Source organism: Prinia subflava, chromosome 9 (genome assembly GCF_021018805.1).
Source record: "Prinia subflava isolate CZ2003 ecotype Zambia chromosome 9, Cam_Psub_1.2, whole genome shotgun sequence".
NCBI lineage: Eukaryota > Metazoa > Chordata > Aves > Passeriformes > Cisticolidae > Prinia > Prinia subflava.
Window position 1 is genome coordinate 12,727,944 of NC_086255.1, and position 16,572 is coordinate 12,744,515.

At 48.3% G+C, this 16,572-nt stretch overlaps 1 protein-coding gene across 8 annotated transcripts; it reads left to right on the plus strand.

The window, feature by feature from the left end:
• The first annotated feature begins 336 nt into the window (after positions 1-336).
• Positions 337-10,795, plus strand: C9H10orf95 (chromosome 9 C10orf95 homolog). 8 transcript variants are annotated; one of them, XM_063405426.1, is made up of 2 exons: positions 337-358; positions 9,216-10,795. In XM_063405426.1, exon 2 carries the CDS (start codon positions 9,280-9,282, stop codon positions 9,952-9,954), a length of 675 nt encoding a protein of 224 aa, XP_063261496.1. In that variant the 5' UTR covers positions 337-358; positions 9,216-9,279; the 3' UTR covers positions 9,955-10,795. The 8 variants fall into 8 exon arrangements, with proteins under 8 accessions (XP_063261496.1, XP_063261490.1, XP_063261495.1 ...); XM_063405420.1 differs by lacking the exon at positions 337-358 and adding an exon at positions 386-520; XM_063405425.1 differs by lacking the exon at positions 337-358 and adding an exon at positions 443-465.
• Positions 10,796-16,572: the final 5,777 nt, after the last annotated feature.

Sequence of the window (16,572 nt, forward strand, 5' to 3'; positions counted from 1 at the left end):
TGAGTAAAAAGCCTGGGGGAAGTAAAACTAAAGGAAAATGAGAGGGTTTATTTCTGCTGTACTCAATAGGAGGTTCTTTTCTCTGTTAGCTAATCTGTTGCTCTAAAGGTTACAGTTCTTAAAGTTTTACCAAGAGTGTTTTGCTGACTTGAGAAAGATCCTGAAGTTCTGGTGAGTGCCCTTGAGGTTTTTCTATGCTGGCTTTATGTGCTGATTTTAGCCGCTTCTTTACCTGTGTCCTGCCTGAGCATGTAATGTAATTGTTGGAGGAATGAGCTTCCTGTTACCATCTTTATGTATAAGGGCGTGTTCAGGCAAGTTTTGCAGCCCTGGTTACCATAGGAAAAACTTCCATAAGGTATAATGTGGTATCTTAGGGCATCTCCTTATTCCCTGTGTGTCCTTGAGATACTTGAGTGAAAAAGAGCCTGTAGAGAGTAACCTGCTTGCTTAAGATCTGGTTGTGTATCCTACCTCTTGGTTAAGTGAAGGCATTCTCTTGGTTGTCTTTTCTCTGGATGTGAGTACACATATGTCAAACAAATGTCTCTCTGTGTTCTGCACTTATAGACTGGGCTATTTTGCAATATTTCTGCAGTTATATGCTCCCTTAAATGTTTGCGGTAGCAGGGCAGTGTACAGCTGAGATGTTCTGTATTTTAGCTTGCTTTTTAAGAAAACAAGTCCCTTGAGGTGGCGTCCCTTTCACATGTGCTGTTTGATCATGTGGGTGCAGCTCCATGTAGACTAGTATAACTTAGTTGTGGTATTAATTCATGCTAGTACTCCCCTCTGTAATATTCCTAGCACCACCTGCTTGTGAAAGATACTAGTGTAAATTATTATTGTTGTGAGATGAGAGGCTTTACACACTTTAATTTGGAAAAAAAATGGCACAGGAAAGCCTTTGAGTGATTGTATGATCGTATTCCTGGAAGCACAAAATTTTGTTTTGATCCCCATTTTTAAAAATCAATAATGTTATTTCTGAGCATTGTTCTATGTTGTCTAAAGATGATAACAGAAGGAAATTGGGTTTTTTTAAGTTATAACAAAGTTGTAGTTCAGCAGATGATGCAGTTGTCTGCCTTGGGGATGCAATAAAAGTAGTATTCCAATGGGTAATTCTAGCTCAGATGTGTGAATTTGCACTGGAAATGCAGTGTGTGTTGCTGTTGTAACAGAAAACCCCCTTATATGCCAGAAGGGTATGTTGTATGTAATACAACCCCAAAGACTGGATAATCTTTCCTGCCCTGTACTACTGTTTAAGGTGTTGATCCCCTGGGAAGACTGAGTGCCTTCTGTACCTTTGCATATCCATCCTTGATGCAGGATATGTGGGAAGGGGATCTAAATGTCTTTAAAGAACAGAGTAAAAATGCAAATAGTTTTCTGTGACACGGTGTTTGTCAACAGAGGAAACCTTCTGTGGCCACAAACTCCTTCTGGAGAAGCAGGCTGTGTGATTTGTTAACTCCTTTGCAACATATCAGGAGACTCTCCCAAGAGCACTTCAAGGACAAAGACTTGTAACCAAGCAGCTGAGAGAGCAGGAGGCTGTGGAAACACAAAACATGTTGCTCTGCTATACAAACTGTGTGTAAGATAAGAAAGTGCTGGTAGGTAACTGGAGCTGGGCACGGGAAGTAAGGCTGGAACTGAATTATTTGTCTTGGAATATGTAGCGTAAACAATGTATAACCAGGAGGAACCAGATAATTGTGGAATGTCTGAAGCAGCTCTTACAGAGTAAAATCTTCCAAGGCCACCTGCACCATATCAGTAGTACCATGTAAGGCTGAGATTGCCAAGGTAACGATATCGAAATTGTCAGGCTTGATTATGGATGTCGCAAAACTGAGGAAAAAATAATCTGAGTGGATTGGCTGCTTGGGAGGAGACTGGGGTAAAGGAAGCATAAATGTGGCAGAAAAAGCTCATCCTGAAATAAGAGAATAATGTATAAAATGAGACAAAGGTGAGACTAGCTGACTGAAGGACTGCAGGTGTCTGTGGATGATAGTGAAGCCTGAGGACCCAAGCCCACAGGAATGCTGAAGTGATTCTGCTTGAACAGCCTGCTGGACTCTACATCAGGTCTATGTTGGAAAGAATTGTTTTGGGAGGGCAGAGCAAAATGGGGTAGATGTGGATCCTGGTGCTAAGTGGTGTGGGAGGGAAGGGTGACTCAGTAGCATCATGTGTGGTTTGTAAGACTTCATTAGTAGCTTCAGAGCTGTGTGCAAAGTGATATAAATAGCCATGAGATGCTACTGGTGCATTAATGAGGTTATTGGTTATTTAGCTGACTTATTGGTGTGCTTGATATAAGTTAGTGCCCTGAGTCTGTTCTCTCAATGCTGTAATGTGAGGGGGAATAGCTGGGCAGGAGTCACAGTTGGGGGATCAACCAGGACCTCCTAATTTGGAAGCTGGAGCTAGCTGATCCTGAGATCTTTTCTTTGAAGAAGAGCATGTGTGGATGGAGATGATGGATATCAGATGAACTCTTGGGTGAGAGGAGGAGCAGGTCTGTGCAGGCTGTGTTTTAACATGGAGGAGATCCTTAGGACTGAATGCTATGGAATACACATTAAAATATGCTCAACTAAAGGAAAAAGAATTGTGTCTGGGAAAGGGTTTAAATGAGAAAAACCATGGTGGGTGGCTTGGATACTGAGACATGGGACACATATTTGAACCTCAGGTGAGGAAGACATCTGATGCAAAGGATGCCTGCAGTGATTACTGGGAAGATGAGAATGGTGGTGGTGGAAGCTTTATTAACACAGAAGTTAGGCTAAGCTGAAAGGAGAACATGTGAGAAAAAGAGAAACTGTGGCATTTATCCAAAATGTATACTCTTGTGCAGCAGACACATACCCAGGGAGAGGCTGAATAGGTGACAGTGTCAGGATCATCACGGCAGCAGGCAGGGATGTTTTCTAGAGCCTTGCCTGCTGTGTTACCCTCTGGTAGCACTCATCATGTTTATTCTTGGTGGCACAGCTGTTCCAGAGCTGCTGTGTTATCCAGCAGCTGCAGACAGAGTAGGAGTGGCTGCTCCAAACCTCTCTGTCAGTTGAATTTTGCAGTTGCAGCCTGTGAGTTACATTTTGACTGCTATTTGAGCAGAGTTATGCAGGGGGATGGTTTCTGGATAACTGCTGTCAAGTAAAGACTTGCTCTGCAATGACTTGGCCTTTTCCTGGTGTTTTGATTTCATACAGAGTCTGGGCTTTGCACAGACCTCAGAAACAAATGCCAGACCCACACTAGACATCAGTGCTTTCTGGGAATGTCACTTTGAATAGCTGAAATGGATCTACTCCCTCTTCAAAGGGCCTCTGTAAGGGGTGACTGACTGCAATATGCATTAGCTGCTATTTCCACAGTTACCAGTGTCAGCTGGAGCTCTTTGTGGGCCACTAGTAGCAGCAGGGTGAGACCGGTGTCTTCTGGTTTCAGAAATTAAATTCTCCCCTTTGGCTGAGCTGGAGGGATTGGATTGTTCATGGAGCTCTTATATCAGCTGTGCTTGTGGTATCTTTCTAGTTGGCTTGGGCTGCTGTAAGAATTTGGGCAGTGAAGTAATTCCTGATAGAAAGGTCACTCCTGCAGGGTGAGGGGAAACAGAGTCGGAGCCCCAGAAATGCTGGGCCAGTTCCTCAGGTTGGGTTAGTGATGTGGGGAGGCCTGTTCTCTACAGCACTGATTTGTATTGCTGTTAATCACTACTGTCTGCTGGTACCTTGAACTAGGCATGATGCAGTAATCCCTTGTGCCAGTATTTAACACTTCTTGCAGTGCTTTGCTGCGGCAGTACAGGTTGGTTTTCTCTTGGACTGTAGCAAAATTTGATGCTATTTTATGTTTGGGAGGTGAGTGGGTTTGTGTTCAAAATTGAAGTTTTTCCATTATTAAGCAACACTAGCATGGGAATCGGATCCTCTAGAGGAAAACTAAGGCCTAAAAAGGCCCAGCTTTTAACAAGCTACTGCATTTTCCTTGAATTCCAGTGTTGCTGCCAGGCATGTCTGGCAAAGAGAAAGCATCCTGTTTAGGAAGGCAGCCAAGTGCCTGCGTCCTAAGGATCCGTACTGGTGGGGGAGGATCAAAGTTATTGTATTGTGTGGCTTTTTGTACTGCTCTCCCACCTCCCCAAGCAGTACCTGGGAATCTTCTCCTGGATGAGTTTTACTGAACAGTCTTCAAACCAAGCATGACCTTACATTGGCAATAAAGGGATAGAAGTGATAAGGAAAAATATGAAACTGCTTTGTCATGATCTTCTCCCACGCACTATCTCTAGCTACCAGGATGCTGGATAAGTGTGTGGGACTGACACCAGAGAGATGGAAGGCAAACCTTGGCTAAATAAAAACATTCAGTTTTAACATCATTCTTTAGGCAGTCCTTGAAGTTTTGGGCTTGTTGGTTTTTTTTTAATCTCTGCCAAAGCTTTGTCAGGTGGCAACAGTTCTGCAGACTGCTCAAAATGGGGTGACTAACTGGAAATAACCCCTTACTTCTTCATCCTCTTGGCTGGGGAAAATTGGTGCTTTTGCAGTATTCATCCCTGTACCCTTGGGAGTTGTTACAGAGCAATGGCAAGAGATCTATGGTTTTTTGTGGGGTGGGGAGAGAAAGAAGTCAGGAAAAAAGCTAGAAAGAATAGTCTGAAAGCCTGAGTTCTGGAACAGAGGAAAGGGTAACTTAATGGGATCTTCATTTGTGAGCTGATCACGGGGCTATGGAATGAGGCAAGACTGGTCTCAGTTGAGAGGTACAGTAAATCAGATGGCTGTGTCCTCTCCCATGGGCCCAGTGCCTCCACAGTTGTGTTGGCTGGCAGCATGTTCCCTGAGGAAGTGTCTAAAGCCATCCAAACTGCCAGCCTGGCCTGGGGACCCTGCTTCAGCTGGACAGAAGGCTTGGTGAAACCAGTCTCTCCAGACGTGTGAGATATACTTGTATGAAGTTTCACATGTTGGGAATCATGGCACACCTGTATGTTGGTACTGCCCATGATACAGTCAGGCTCACTTTAGTATCTCTCCTATAGAATGTGTAGTCTGGCATGGAATTGAATATTTACACTTTCCTCTGTTTTCTGTAGCCCACAGTGGCCTCTTGTGTTACACAAATACCTAAAAAGGAAGCTAACCTAAGTGATAATAAAGCTTTACTACCCTGAGACATTCAGAAAAAACATGGTCTTCTGTATTTTTGTCAGGTGATTTCTGCTGCTTTAGATACTAGGAAAGCCCTACCAGACGGGCATTTCTGTTTTAACTAGTGGTGGATTTGTCACCTGTAGTAACTGAGAGGGCTGAAACAAAAGCTTCTCTTATCAAATGTCCTCTCTAGTTTTGTATTGCAAACATTGTTTGATTACTCCATAGCAACTCTGTGGGGCAGCTGGTGTGAAGCACACTTTGCTTGGCAGGCCTTTTTTGAGAGCTATGGTGTCAGTCCCCTTGACCTGCACCAGGATGTTTGAGGAGGGAAAGGCCCTGCCAGATGACTGGGGTAGTGGGAAGGGAATTGCTGGAGTCAGCTCTGGCAAGCCTGCGTAAATAATCTGCAGTATCATGTTCTCACCAAGCAGAGATGATGATCTTATGTTAGTTTTCTGTGACTTTCTTTGGAGTTTTCTCTCCTTTTTATTGTGCCTGGTGTCTCATTCAGCTCCAGCCAAGTGGGATTTGAACCCTTTCCAGCAAGGTCAAAACTGCTGGAAAGGCTTAAAAGGAGAGGCTGCCTTCTCTCTTGCTGTGCCTTTCTTAATGTATTGGTTCCTTGTTGCTCTCTGCTGCCAACCACTGCTCCCAGTGCCCTGGCTTGGGGAGGCTTGGCTGCTTCTGCCCATCTAGGCTTTCCATCTGTGCCACCAATACCTGGCATGTATTGAGGGATGTCAGTGGCTCTCAGAAGCAGGCAAGCATTTAGCAGAGTTCAGCTCAGGCTTTAAGGACTGCTGTTCCTGCTCAGGATATTCAAGTGCTGGGCAACAGATGAGGTGATTTTTTACTATTTTCTTCCCCAAGGTATAACAGAGCTTGAAAGTGGAGCAAAGGAGGATAGTAATCTGAAAAGACAGATCAGCTAGGATCTCCTCTCACTTTCTGGTCCTGTAGTTGCTCTTGAAGAGTTGTAGGCTGTCAGATATTTTCTTCCAAGACCAAGCCAGCCTCTGTCTGCTGGTATGGGAGAAACAAGAGACATAGGAGCAGTTGGATCATAATATGGTTTTAGTTGGAAGGAACTTAAAGATCATCCAGTTTCAACTTCTCTGCCATGGGCTGGGATGCCTTCCACTAGACTAGAGTTCTCAGAGTCCCATCAAGCCTCACCTGGAATGCTTCCAGGGATGGGGCATTCACAGCTTCTCTGGCCAACCTGCTCTAGTGCCTCACCACTCTCACAATAAAGAATTTTAATTTCTAATATTCAATTTGAATTCACTCTCCATCACCTTAAAACCATTCCTGTTTATCCTATGCCCTTGTGAAAGTTCCTGTGTCAGCTTTCTTGGAGACCCTCTTTAGGTACTGGAAGGTGCTATAAGGTCTTGTTGAGAAGAGGAAAGGAAGAAGAAATGGGGATCGAATTCCTTCCTCAAGTGGTACCACTCGATGTTGGTGTTGGGAGTTGGTTTTCTTAAGTATCTGGCTTTTGATGCCTTCCAGCCATCTGTTGGCCTGGCTTTACTGGTACGTAAAGTGAGACGGGATCAGGCAAGCTGGTACTGGTGTTCTAAAGCCCTCTTTTCCTGTACACATGGATTTGTCATGCTATAGCTCAGCCTGAAGATCAGTATGAAGAGGCAATTGTGTAATGGTGGGGTAAACTGCATGGGCAGCCCCTGGGAGCACCAGGGTGCAGCTCTGCAGGGGCAGGGCAGGAGCATTGTACCTCCTGCATACCAAAACCATGTTGCAACACACCTGAGCATTCAGAGCAGTGCTGGGCCCTGTGAGCCAGGAGCTGGGGCTCAGTGCCTTGTGGCTGTGCAGGTAAGGCTGTGTCTGGGCAGTCTGAGAGCTCTGTGCTCGGGAGCAGGCAGGGACAGGGCAGTGCCAGGGAGCTGTGCAGAGGGGCCTGGCAGAGGCCACCCAGTCAAGACTTGCCCTGATGGGTTTGCAAACTTCCTCTGGGGTTGTGAAGTCTTGTGTAGGATGTCAACACACTCCGCCTGAGTGATCTGCTTCCAGGGAAATGTGTTTGCTTCTGTGGTGGGGCATGTGACAATGCTGCTTTGAAGAGTGTCTAGCCCTGCTTAATCCTTGTCTTGTTCCCCCTTCTTATCTCTTTGGTTTGCTTCCTCTTGTGGGTCATCCTGCCTGGCTGAGCCACCAGCTTGTTCCCCTTATCTTCCTTCAGTGTAAAATCAAAGCAATTAGTGGCTGTGCTAAGGCTGCCTTGTGATAAACACTCAGTGACTCGGATGGCCTGTCAGTCCTTCCCCTTGCAGCTGCCAGGCAGACCTGGGAGCCATGACGCTGACAGCAAAATGCAGGGTGCTACAGAAGCTTTTGAGCAAGAGCTGTCATCAACTAGATGCAAACAGCTTCTCCAGGGTTGTCCTTAACTGGCATGGAGCAGCACACTCACCCAGCAGAAGGGATATAAGCTGGGTTTGCTTTGTTTCATAGGATGGATACGACAGCTGCACACTCTCTGTGCAGACCACTTGCTCTGAAATACAAGTACTTCTCAGAAGTATGGATCTCAATAGGGATGTATGGATGAGCTATTTAAAGAGGTGCTGAGACTTGTTTTCAAGATGAGACTATTTATTCCATGTGCCCACTTCATGCTGCCATTGACATACAACACCTCTTTGGATTTTTGTGGTGGTGTTGAGCAAGTTAGGCAAGTAGACTGTGAACTTTGTTTCATTTCCTCGTATCTGAGGGGGTGATGGTTATGATGGGCTTTGTATTCAAGGCTGCAAGTCTTGTTTAAGGGTGCTGCCTGGTCTTGACTGAATACTCCAGTGTTGTTCTCTGTGTGAGGTGAAAGCTTCTAGCCCTGAAACCATGGCAAAAGTAGGCTTGAGCTAGTTAGTGTGCATTATGAACCTCTAGGAACAGGAGGAACTTGTGCTGGTTAAAAAGAAAAACCTCTGTTTTGCAGTACCCAGCATTGCTTGTGTCTGACAGCTCTTAAGGGACAGCTGAACTTTCATCTTTTTCTTGGTTAACATCTGTGGGGAGAGGTAACTAGTTGAGGCTGAAGCAAGAAGAGCCCACAGGATCTGAACTCCACAGGAAAAAAACATCCAGTTTGCTGCCTTTAGTTGCAAGACCTGTGCATGGTCTTTTCTTGTCTCTGATAGCAAACTTTTTTTTTTTTTTTAATTTAAACAACCCTATGCTATATACAGCTTCCTTTCCTGCCCTAAGGGAGAGGATAATGAGTCATGGGAGGACATTGCTTCATGCCCTGGAGGGTGCTTGGATATCTGGCAGGGGCAGGCTAGGAGCAAATTCAGCTGTAGGTCAGAGTTGCTCAATGCAAATGCACACTTAAATGTGAGCAGTGATTAGTGAGACCAGAAAGAGACTTGTACATGACAGCTTGTCAGAGGAAATGTAGATGTGCCTGAATTTTGCTTCAGAAATAAACAGTAGGTACAGCTCTTGTTTCCTTATCAGAGCAAAAACAGGGCTTTGGGAGGATGGGGAGAGAGTCAGACAGTTGAAGATCTTTTTATTTGTTTAAGATTTCCTTGTCTGGGCAGGACAGCAGTTGACATGACTGCAGCAGGGTTGGGCTGTTGCCTCTCTCCTTTCTTTGCCTGCTTGCTTTGTTTCTTTCCCTTGTGCTGGCCTTCCCTATTTTCATGACTGCTTAAGGGCCTTCAGCTTCTTGCAGTGTCTTGCTGCCTCCCAGCACTGCAGACACAAGTCATGAGGATATGAGGTTGACTCTTCTGCCCTCAGTGTTCTTTATGTCAGTTTACTCGCATCTTTGCAACTCTGAGATGTGTGGGTTAAATGATTTCTTGCAGAGCAGCTAACAGGCAGTCACTGGCAATGTGGCTCACTTGTTCTTATAGGTTACTGCCCCTGCTAGCTGTGGGGAGCGCCTTGTATTAATTATTAATTAGTTGATATGCTTACAGTGCTAAGCATATCCCCTTATTCAGCCTGAAATGTATATAACCAATATAAATTGTTTGTCTTCCCCTTTTGTCCTCACAGCTTTTGAGACTCAGCAACTGCTCCAGAGAAGTGTCCCCTGTGTAAAACCCCAGGCTCCTGTACAATGTACCAGTCCAGCTTTGTGCCACGGGAATATTACCCAGCCATGATCCCACCTTCTGCCTATGCCTACCCACCGCTGCGGCCTGGTAGAGCAGAGGACGTGTCCAGCTCTGGGATGCTCCCCCCCATCCACATGCACGGCTTCTACAGTCGGCCCATCACCTTTGTGGTGGACCGGAGCAGCTACCCTGACTATGCAAGAGGTCAGGTGGAGTATCATCATCTCTACAGTGCCTCCAATCCCTATATCCACCCATACCACCCCTGGCACTTCCCTCCCATGGTCCCTATCCCTCTCTACAATCCCTATGCAAACTACCATCCCTATGCTGCCTGCCAGAGGTCAGATCAGTATCGAGACACGTGGCCAGAAGGCTTCACAATGAGAGGGGAGCTTCAATGGGGGAAGCTTGGAAAGGTGTTTGGGCCAAGGAAAGACCTCCCAGAATTTGTGAAGGATGATCTCCGGAGGGTTTATGGCACCTACCCCCGGACCAATGTTTCCATATCCTATCGGAAAGGAGAATTCTTGGTCAAGGGAGACCCCAAGGTAGAAGACCAGGAATATGCAGTGGAGAAAAAGGTCATCCAGAGGGCTGTGACCCCCAGTGCCAGTGAGGCAGATGACAGCAGTGAGGACCGGAACCGTAAGAAGAAAAAGAAACTGAGACGTTGAGGTGGTCAGATACCCAATGGACTGATGCTCCAGTACTTTCATGGGAGCCAGTTGGCAGCTGGCTTTGGTGTGCTTGGCTAGTAACACAAGCAATGGATGCCACCATCCCTGTTGATTTCTTTTAACTGCTCCCCATTCTCCACAATCTTAGGGCAGATTTACCCTTTTTGATGCACAATGCCCATCCTGTGAAGAAACCATGAGACACTTGAGTGTTGGATCAGCTCATTGGTCCTGGTTTTGAAATGAACATTTGCTTTCCACTGGTTTGGTTGACTGGTCACAGCCTGGTGGGGGATCTCCAAACTGCAGCCCTTGATCAGAGAAGGTGGACTTCTTCCTACCTCGTCCCGGGGAAGGGCCTGTAAGCTGGTTTTTTTTCCTGGAGAGATAAAAGCTTCAGGCTGAGAGCAGTGCAGGTCCCAGAGGACACAGGGGTTCTTGAACACTCTAAAAAGCAATTGTCTACATGTCTTGTCACTGCTGCTATTACCATATCCTTGTGCTTTTTCACCATGTGAGGCCTCTATGCAGCACTTTCCTACACTCTGGTGTTCCCATCCTCTTACACTTGATAACGTGGTGCTCAGTACTCCTGGCCACATGTCCTTATTGAGACTGCTGTTGAGGCCCTACTCTGGGTCTGACTTGGCTCTAATTGGAGGTGCTGGCTCTCCACTGAGGTTACTGGAGTTGTGTGAACCACAGCACTTCCATAGCTGGTGGTTGTACTGGAAGAGCTGTGTTGGAAGCCTGGAGGGCTGTGAGGTGCTGGGTTTGATGTATTTCCAAACTTCTGTACCTTTTAAATTACTATAAACAATAAAAAAACCCAAATGCAGATGCTTGTATTTCTGATTCTTAGCTACCTAACATCAGTCTCTTTTGTGAACAACTTGCAATCAAATCCAACTCCTCTTTTTGTGAAGTTAGGGATGGCTTCTGCCATGGTTCATGCCCAGCCATGGTGGCTTGTCCTGCTTGGCAGTACTCTGCCTTGCCCTAGTTTGTTTTCTGTCAGCTTCACTAGGGACAGCAGGAGCTTTATGAACATACAGGAAAAATAGAGGACCTTCTCTGTCCCCCTGTAGTTTCTTAGTCTCCCCCACACCTCCCTCATGGGAGGGGATGAGATGTTACCCTTCTGCATAGCAAAGGAGAGACTATGAGGGTCAACTTGGAGGCCCTTGGTTGTTCTGAATTGCTATAAAGTGAAAGCAAGTGGATTTTTAATACTTTTTTTTTTTAGTTAGTGCAACAGATTTTGTTTAACCAATTACCAAAGTGTCTCAGCAACTGTCTGCATTTCCCCTTCCCCATTTGGCTTCTTGGAAATATGTTAACTCTGCTGCCAGACAAAGCTGCAAGAGGGCTGAACCAGAAAAACTGCTGTAGAAACCTTGGATCAAACTGGTGCTTCTTGGCTGTGTTGCAAACAGTGGCAGTGGGACTTGCTGAATGGGCTAGAAAAGGCCTCCATTAATGCCTGCTGGCTAATCAGTTATGCGTTTGGTTGTTACCCAGTACAGGAAAAAGGTAGCAGTTCCTGCTGGGTGGGTTGGTTGGTAGTTGAGGTATTTTTGATTTCTTCATTGGCTGAGCAGGTTCTCCTGCCCAGTTAGGGATGTGCAGTTAACTGCCTGCATTAGCCCTGCATTGGTGGTGCATTCCCTGTCCTTCCAGCAGCAGTGAACCCAAAGTTCATGCCTTGGATCCCTGTGCAGTGGTCAGCACCTCAGTGTGGTGTGGGAGCTGTCGTGGGACACAACTGAGCTGTCAGAACTGGGTGCTGCCTGCTATGGGCAGGGGCTGCTTTAGCTGAGATCCTGGAGGAGGTGCAAACCAGCTCTTCTAGGCAAGGTGAGAAGGAGCATAGGGTTTGCCATACAATGATGTTGAAATATTACATAGATTACAAGGACTTGCTCAATGACTTATCCTAAATGCCATTTCTCCTGCTGTTAGGTTCTTGGTGGCAGCATGACACTTACAGTGGAAATGTCCCCAAAATTCAAGGGGCACAAGCAGGCTCTCGCAGAGATATGTGATGGATGGGTGAAAAAGGGCCCGTTTGTGACATAAATACTTCCTCTAAACATGTGTCTCTGCTAGGGTCATCTCCAGGGCCCACAGGGAGACAGAGAGCATAACCCTTAACTTTACCCATCCTGTCCTGTTTATCTTCTCCAAAGTTTTGTTTGGTTTTGCTGCCTGGACTCTGAACAGGAGACTGCTGGGCACACCCAGGCTGTTGTTCTGACAATGTGTATTTTTAGCAGAAGCTCACAATCGCATGCAGTACATCAGGAGCTAGCAATGTATTTATTTTCTCAAGTACCATTTCACTTCCAGAGGGAAAAAAACATTCTATAGTTGGGCTTTTTTTTCCCTTGGGGGAAGATGTGCTACAAACCTCTAGCAGCTCTCTGATGGCAGATATTTTTGGGTGGCCATAACTCCCTTCCATCCCATATCTGATCTCCGTGTATGAGCAAAGATTTACATATTCCTTGTAGGAAGAGCTCACAGTTGCCTTCTCTTCCTGAAGGTTTGAGGCTCAGTTGCTGCCCAGCTGCAGAACTGAATCCATAGGGCATTTTGGAAGCTTTAACGCCTATGGAATTCAGTTCTCAGAGCCAAGCAGCCAGTGCGAGTCAGCTTCCCCTGGCTCCAGCCAGCTGTGTCTCCATCTGCAAGGGGGAAAAAATAGCAAAGAGCTTGTCATGTCTTTGACACAGGGCAGGCACTGAGCTGACACAGATTTTTGTAACTGGGAGCTGCCACAGGGAGAAGACTCTGGCACCTCTGACCCCAGAAGCAGCACAGACAGACAAAACTTTCTTTGGGAATTTTGCTCAAGTTGTCTGGCTCTTTTTTTTTCTTTTTTTTCACTGCTTCAACATATCCTGTTGTTTGGAGTCACTGCAAATCTTCAGGTCAGCCCTGCTCTCTGCAAACCTGCTAGAGCTGTAATAGAAACACCATTTCTGCCACCTGGGGCTGGTACTGGCAGGTGGGTTGAGAATACCCCTATGTATTTGCTCTGTGTGCAGGTGTCACACAACCTTTGGTGCTCTTCTTCAGTGTGTGTGTCTGAAAAGGGGCAAGCTGTGCCAGGGGCGTGCTCACTCCTGCAGGAACAGCCCAGCACTCCCAGGCACTGATGCTCTGCTCCATTCATACTGAAACCAATGCCCACAGGAACCTCTTGAACTGGGAGGTGCCAGCTGAGGGGAATGGTTTGTGCAGCAGGTGCAACCATGGGTGGACCATGAGGTGCAGGGGCTTTCTGCCCATTTGGAAGTGGGAAGGGACACAGGGTAATTCTGTTTAAAATGAAGAGTGAAGGGCCTTTTCCAGATAGCTCTACTCCAGAGAGTAGATTTAGGGAGGGATTTGTCTCTTTCTGGGTTAACCTGGGGCTTGCTGGTGCATCCTACAACTATACATGCCCCTTGCTGCCCACTGCTCCCACCCTCTGGTTTAGGCTGCAAAGCTCACATGCATGGAGGGCTAAACATGAGGGACACACGGGGTATCCCCCTGAACACCCACAGAGATGCTGCTAGCAGCTTTGGACAGCCTCACCACTCTATAGATGTTCACTTTCAAACCTGGGGACTGAGCTAATGGCTGAAAAGCTTTTCCTTGGCTCAGCAGTAGTTTGGCACATTTGTGATGACAGTGGCTGAGGCAGGAGCAAGCAGGATTTCAGCCCTGTGCCTGTATGCCAGCAGTGCAGAAAAGCTGCCCTCGGGTCAGCAGAAGAGACGGGAAATGACACACACCACTTTGGAGCACGGGCAAAGATTTCAACGGGGGAAGCACTGAGCAACTGTCTCACGAGCAGTGAACTCCACGATTGCTCAACTGCTGGCCCAGGGCTCTATTTTAATCCCTCCGCTGGGAATTACAGTTCAGTTAGGGCAGCATGAACTCACCATCCTGATGCACGTAGCAAAGCAGCCAAACCCTGTTGCAAAAGCTGAGGAATCCCAGGCTGAAAGTGCCAGCTCTGGTATATCCCAGGGACCACGTGCAGCAGTACCACAGGGGCTGCCTGGAGGGGCAGCAGTGGAGGGAGATGGGGTAAAGCAGATCTTACACCAGGGTCCTCACCCTGCAGCAGGTGATCAGGCTCAGAGAGGCAGCTCAGGGACCCCGCTGTGCCCTGTGCCAGTTTTCACACCACTGTGACTTGGCAGGGAGTTTTCAATAGCTCCAAGGTCCTCAAACTCTGATCTCCCTCCTCCTCTTCCTCCCCTGCTCTGCAGGCAGCCACCTGTGCAAGAGAATAGGCAGGAAGGCAGGCTGCCAGAGACATTGCAGCCACGTGGAAACACCTGCCAGCATGAAATGGTTGGCAGGGTTGGGATGTTTTGGGGCTGCTTGTTGTCCATCTCATGCCCATGGGGTGGTTACCCTGCAGTCCCTGGCTATTTGAGTGCATGGAAAGCCTTTGTATTTCATATTTTAAGATGCAGAACTCCTCCTCTGAGGCATTTACCTTACATTATTGATGCATGTCTGCTGTTCCAGGTCCCATCCATCTGCTGCTCTAAGCAACCACAGCTTTCAGGAGCTGAAAGGAGCAAAGCAAAGCCTTCCTCCTCATCTTCCTCCATAGGCTGATTTGCAAAGAAAGGGCAAGGGTTTCAAGCAGATAGGCAAGTGAGCAGGGTGGGGGTCAACACCAACAAGCCTTCCCTGTGGTCCTCCTTCCCTTGCTCCATGGCTCAGGGAGGTGATGTGCATGCTGGGGCTGAGTGGGACAGCCGAGCAGCCTTCTGGCATGAATTCCCCCATGCCCTGTGCCCCACCCTCCTCAAGGTGGGGCAGGGACAGCTCCAGCCTGATACTTTTGGCATCCCACCTGTGGGTGCTGGGACTGGGGTACGCCATTGTAAAAATGCACCAGAAACAGTTTGATCCAAGCGCAATGGAAAGCCCACAGAGGATGAGGTGGGAAAGAAACGATTCCAATGCAAACTCAGACAAGCTCTGATTTCATTCCTGACTGCTCCTGCAAGCAGTGTCCCCATGGCATCCACAACACTCCAGATGCTCTGCCTTTGCTCCTTGGTTTTCCTGACCCAGATTTGCCTTGTGCTGCTTCACCCAGGCAGGGCCAGGGCTGGATTCGGCTCTGTGTATTTGGGATGATCCCTTGCCCCTAGGGGGTCTGCACTGGAGTGGGGTGCCAGGTGATAGCTGGGAGGGCAGGGATGAATGGAGATGTGGGACCCCCCTCAGTGATGGCTATTTTGCTGGTGTGAAGGTGCCCTGCCCTGGCCTGAGCCTCTGTTTTCTGGAGGCTGTATCAGGGTCAGGCTGCAGCACTGCACCGTGGGGTGACCATTGTCCCAGCTCAGCCCCGAGGAGAATTGCTTCAGGCCAGCGGCCACCTTCGAAAGCCCCACTGCAACATGCCTCCCCTGGCCCTGGAGCAGCAGCCCTTGGCCGAAAGGTTGAGAGCTCCTCAAGGCTCCTGACCTCAGCCCAAAATGAGGGTGACACTGCAGATAATCAGGGCTCAGGAAGATACTGCTGCTGTGGCGCTTTCTCTGTGGAGCACAGCAGAAATGGCCCCACGAGCACATTTCCCCATGGCAAGCCCCGCTGGAGGCGATGGGAGGACACAGAAGCAGAAGCTCACTCGTGGCCAACCCTGCTACTCAGCACCAGCTGAGCCCTGAGCTGCCTGAGGCACCGCGCTCTTTGTGGCCCTCGCTCTCCGCTCCCTCCCTCCTGAGGGGACGTGGGACAGGCTGGAGCGCCGCCCTCTCCCCCGCTCCTGGGGGAGACAAAGCACAAGCCACTGCTCCAGAGAGGACGTGACTCCCGGGCAGCTCCAGCGCTCAGGAGTTAATGATTTATTGCTTTATGTTAAAAAAAAAAAAAAAAAAAAAAAAAAAAAAAAAAAAAAAAAGCAGCGCCCTCCTTTTGGCATTTTCAGCTAATTATCCCGAGTTACTGATTAGCTAGGACGTGCCTGGGCCCAAGCAGCGGAGTCCTGCGGGCGCTGCCCAGCCACCGGCACGGCGCTGACATGGTGGCTGCAGCATTACTCCAGGGAGTTTCACTTTGTCTTCCCGGGAAGGTTGTAGGGACCTGCCCCCCGCCGTTTAAAGTCTGAGAAGCACGAGTGCGGTTTTGCAGGTTACCAAAAAAGCCACGGGCAGAAGTGAAGATGCTCGAGCACACGCGCGGTGTCTGACACCTCCTGTCCCGCAGCGGGTGCGCCGCCACCACCCGGAGGCGTCACCGCGTCCCCCTGCTCGGCACGGCAGAGCCGCCCTCTGCAGCGCCCGGGCTGCGGCTCCTCGGGGGGAGCAGCGGCCAAGAAAACCCCTCATTCCAGCCACACCAGACCCCCGCTCCGGCGCAGACCCCTCCTTGACCCCGGCACTCACCCGACAGCTCCGGCTCCCGTCGAGGCGGGTCTGCGGGCGGCGGGGCCGGAGGCACTGTTAAATATTGCAGCCGACTTACTCACTTCTCTTCCTGGACGGCAGCGCAGAGTTTCCACCCACTTCTTTCACCTTTGGTTTCCAGGCTTTCTGAGAAAAGGGGAAGCCGTGGGAGGGAGCAACCGGCATCCCCGTGCCAGGGCCACGG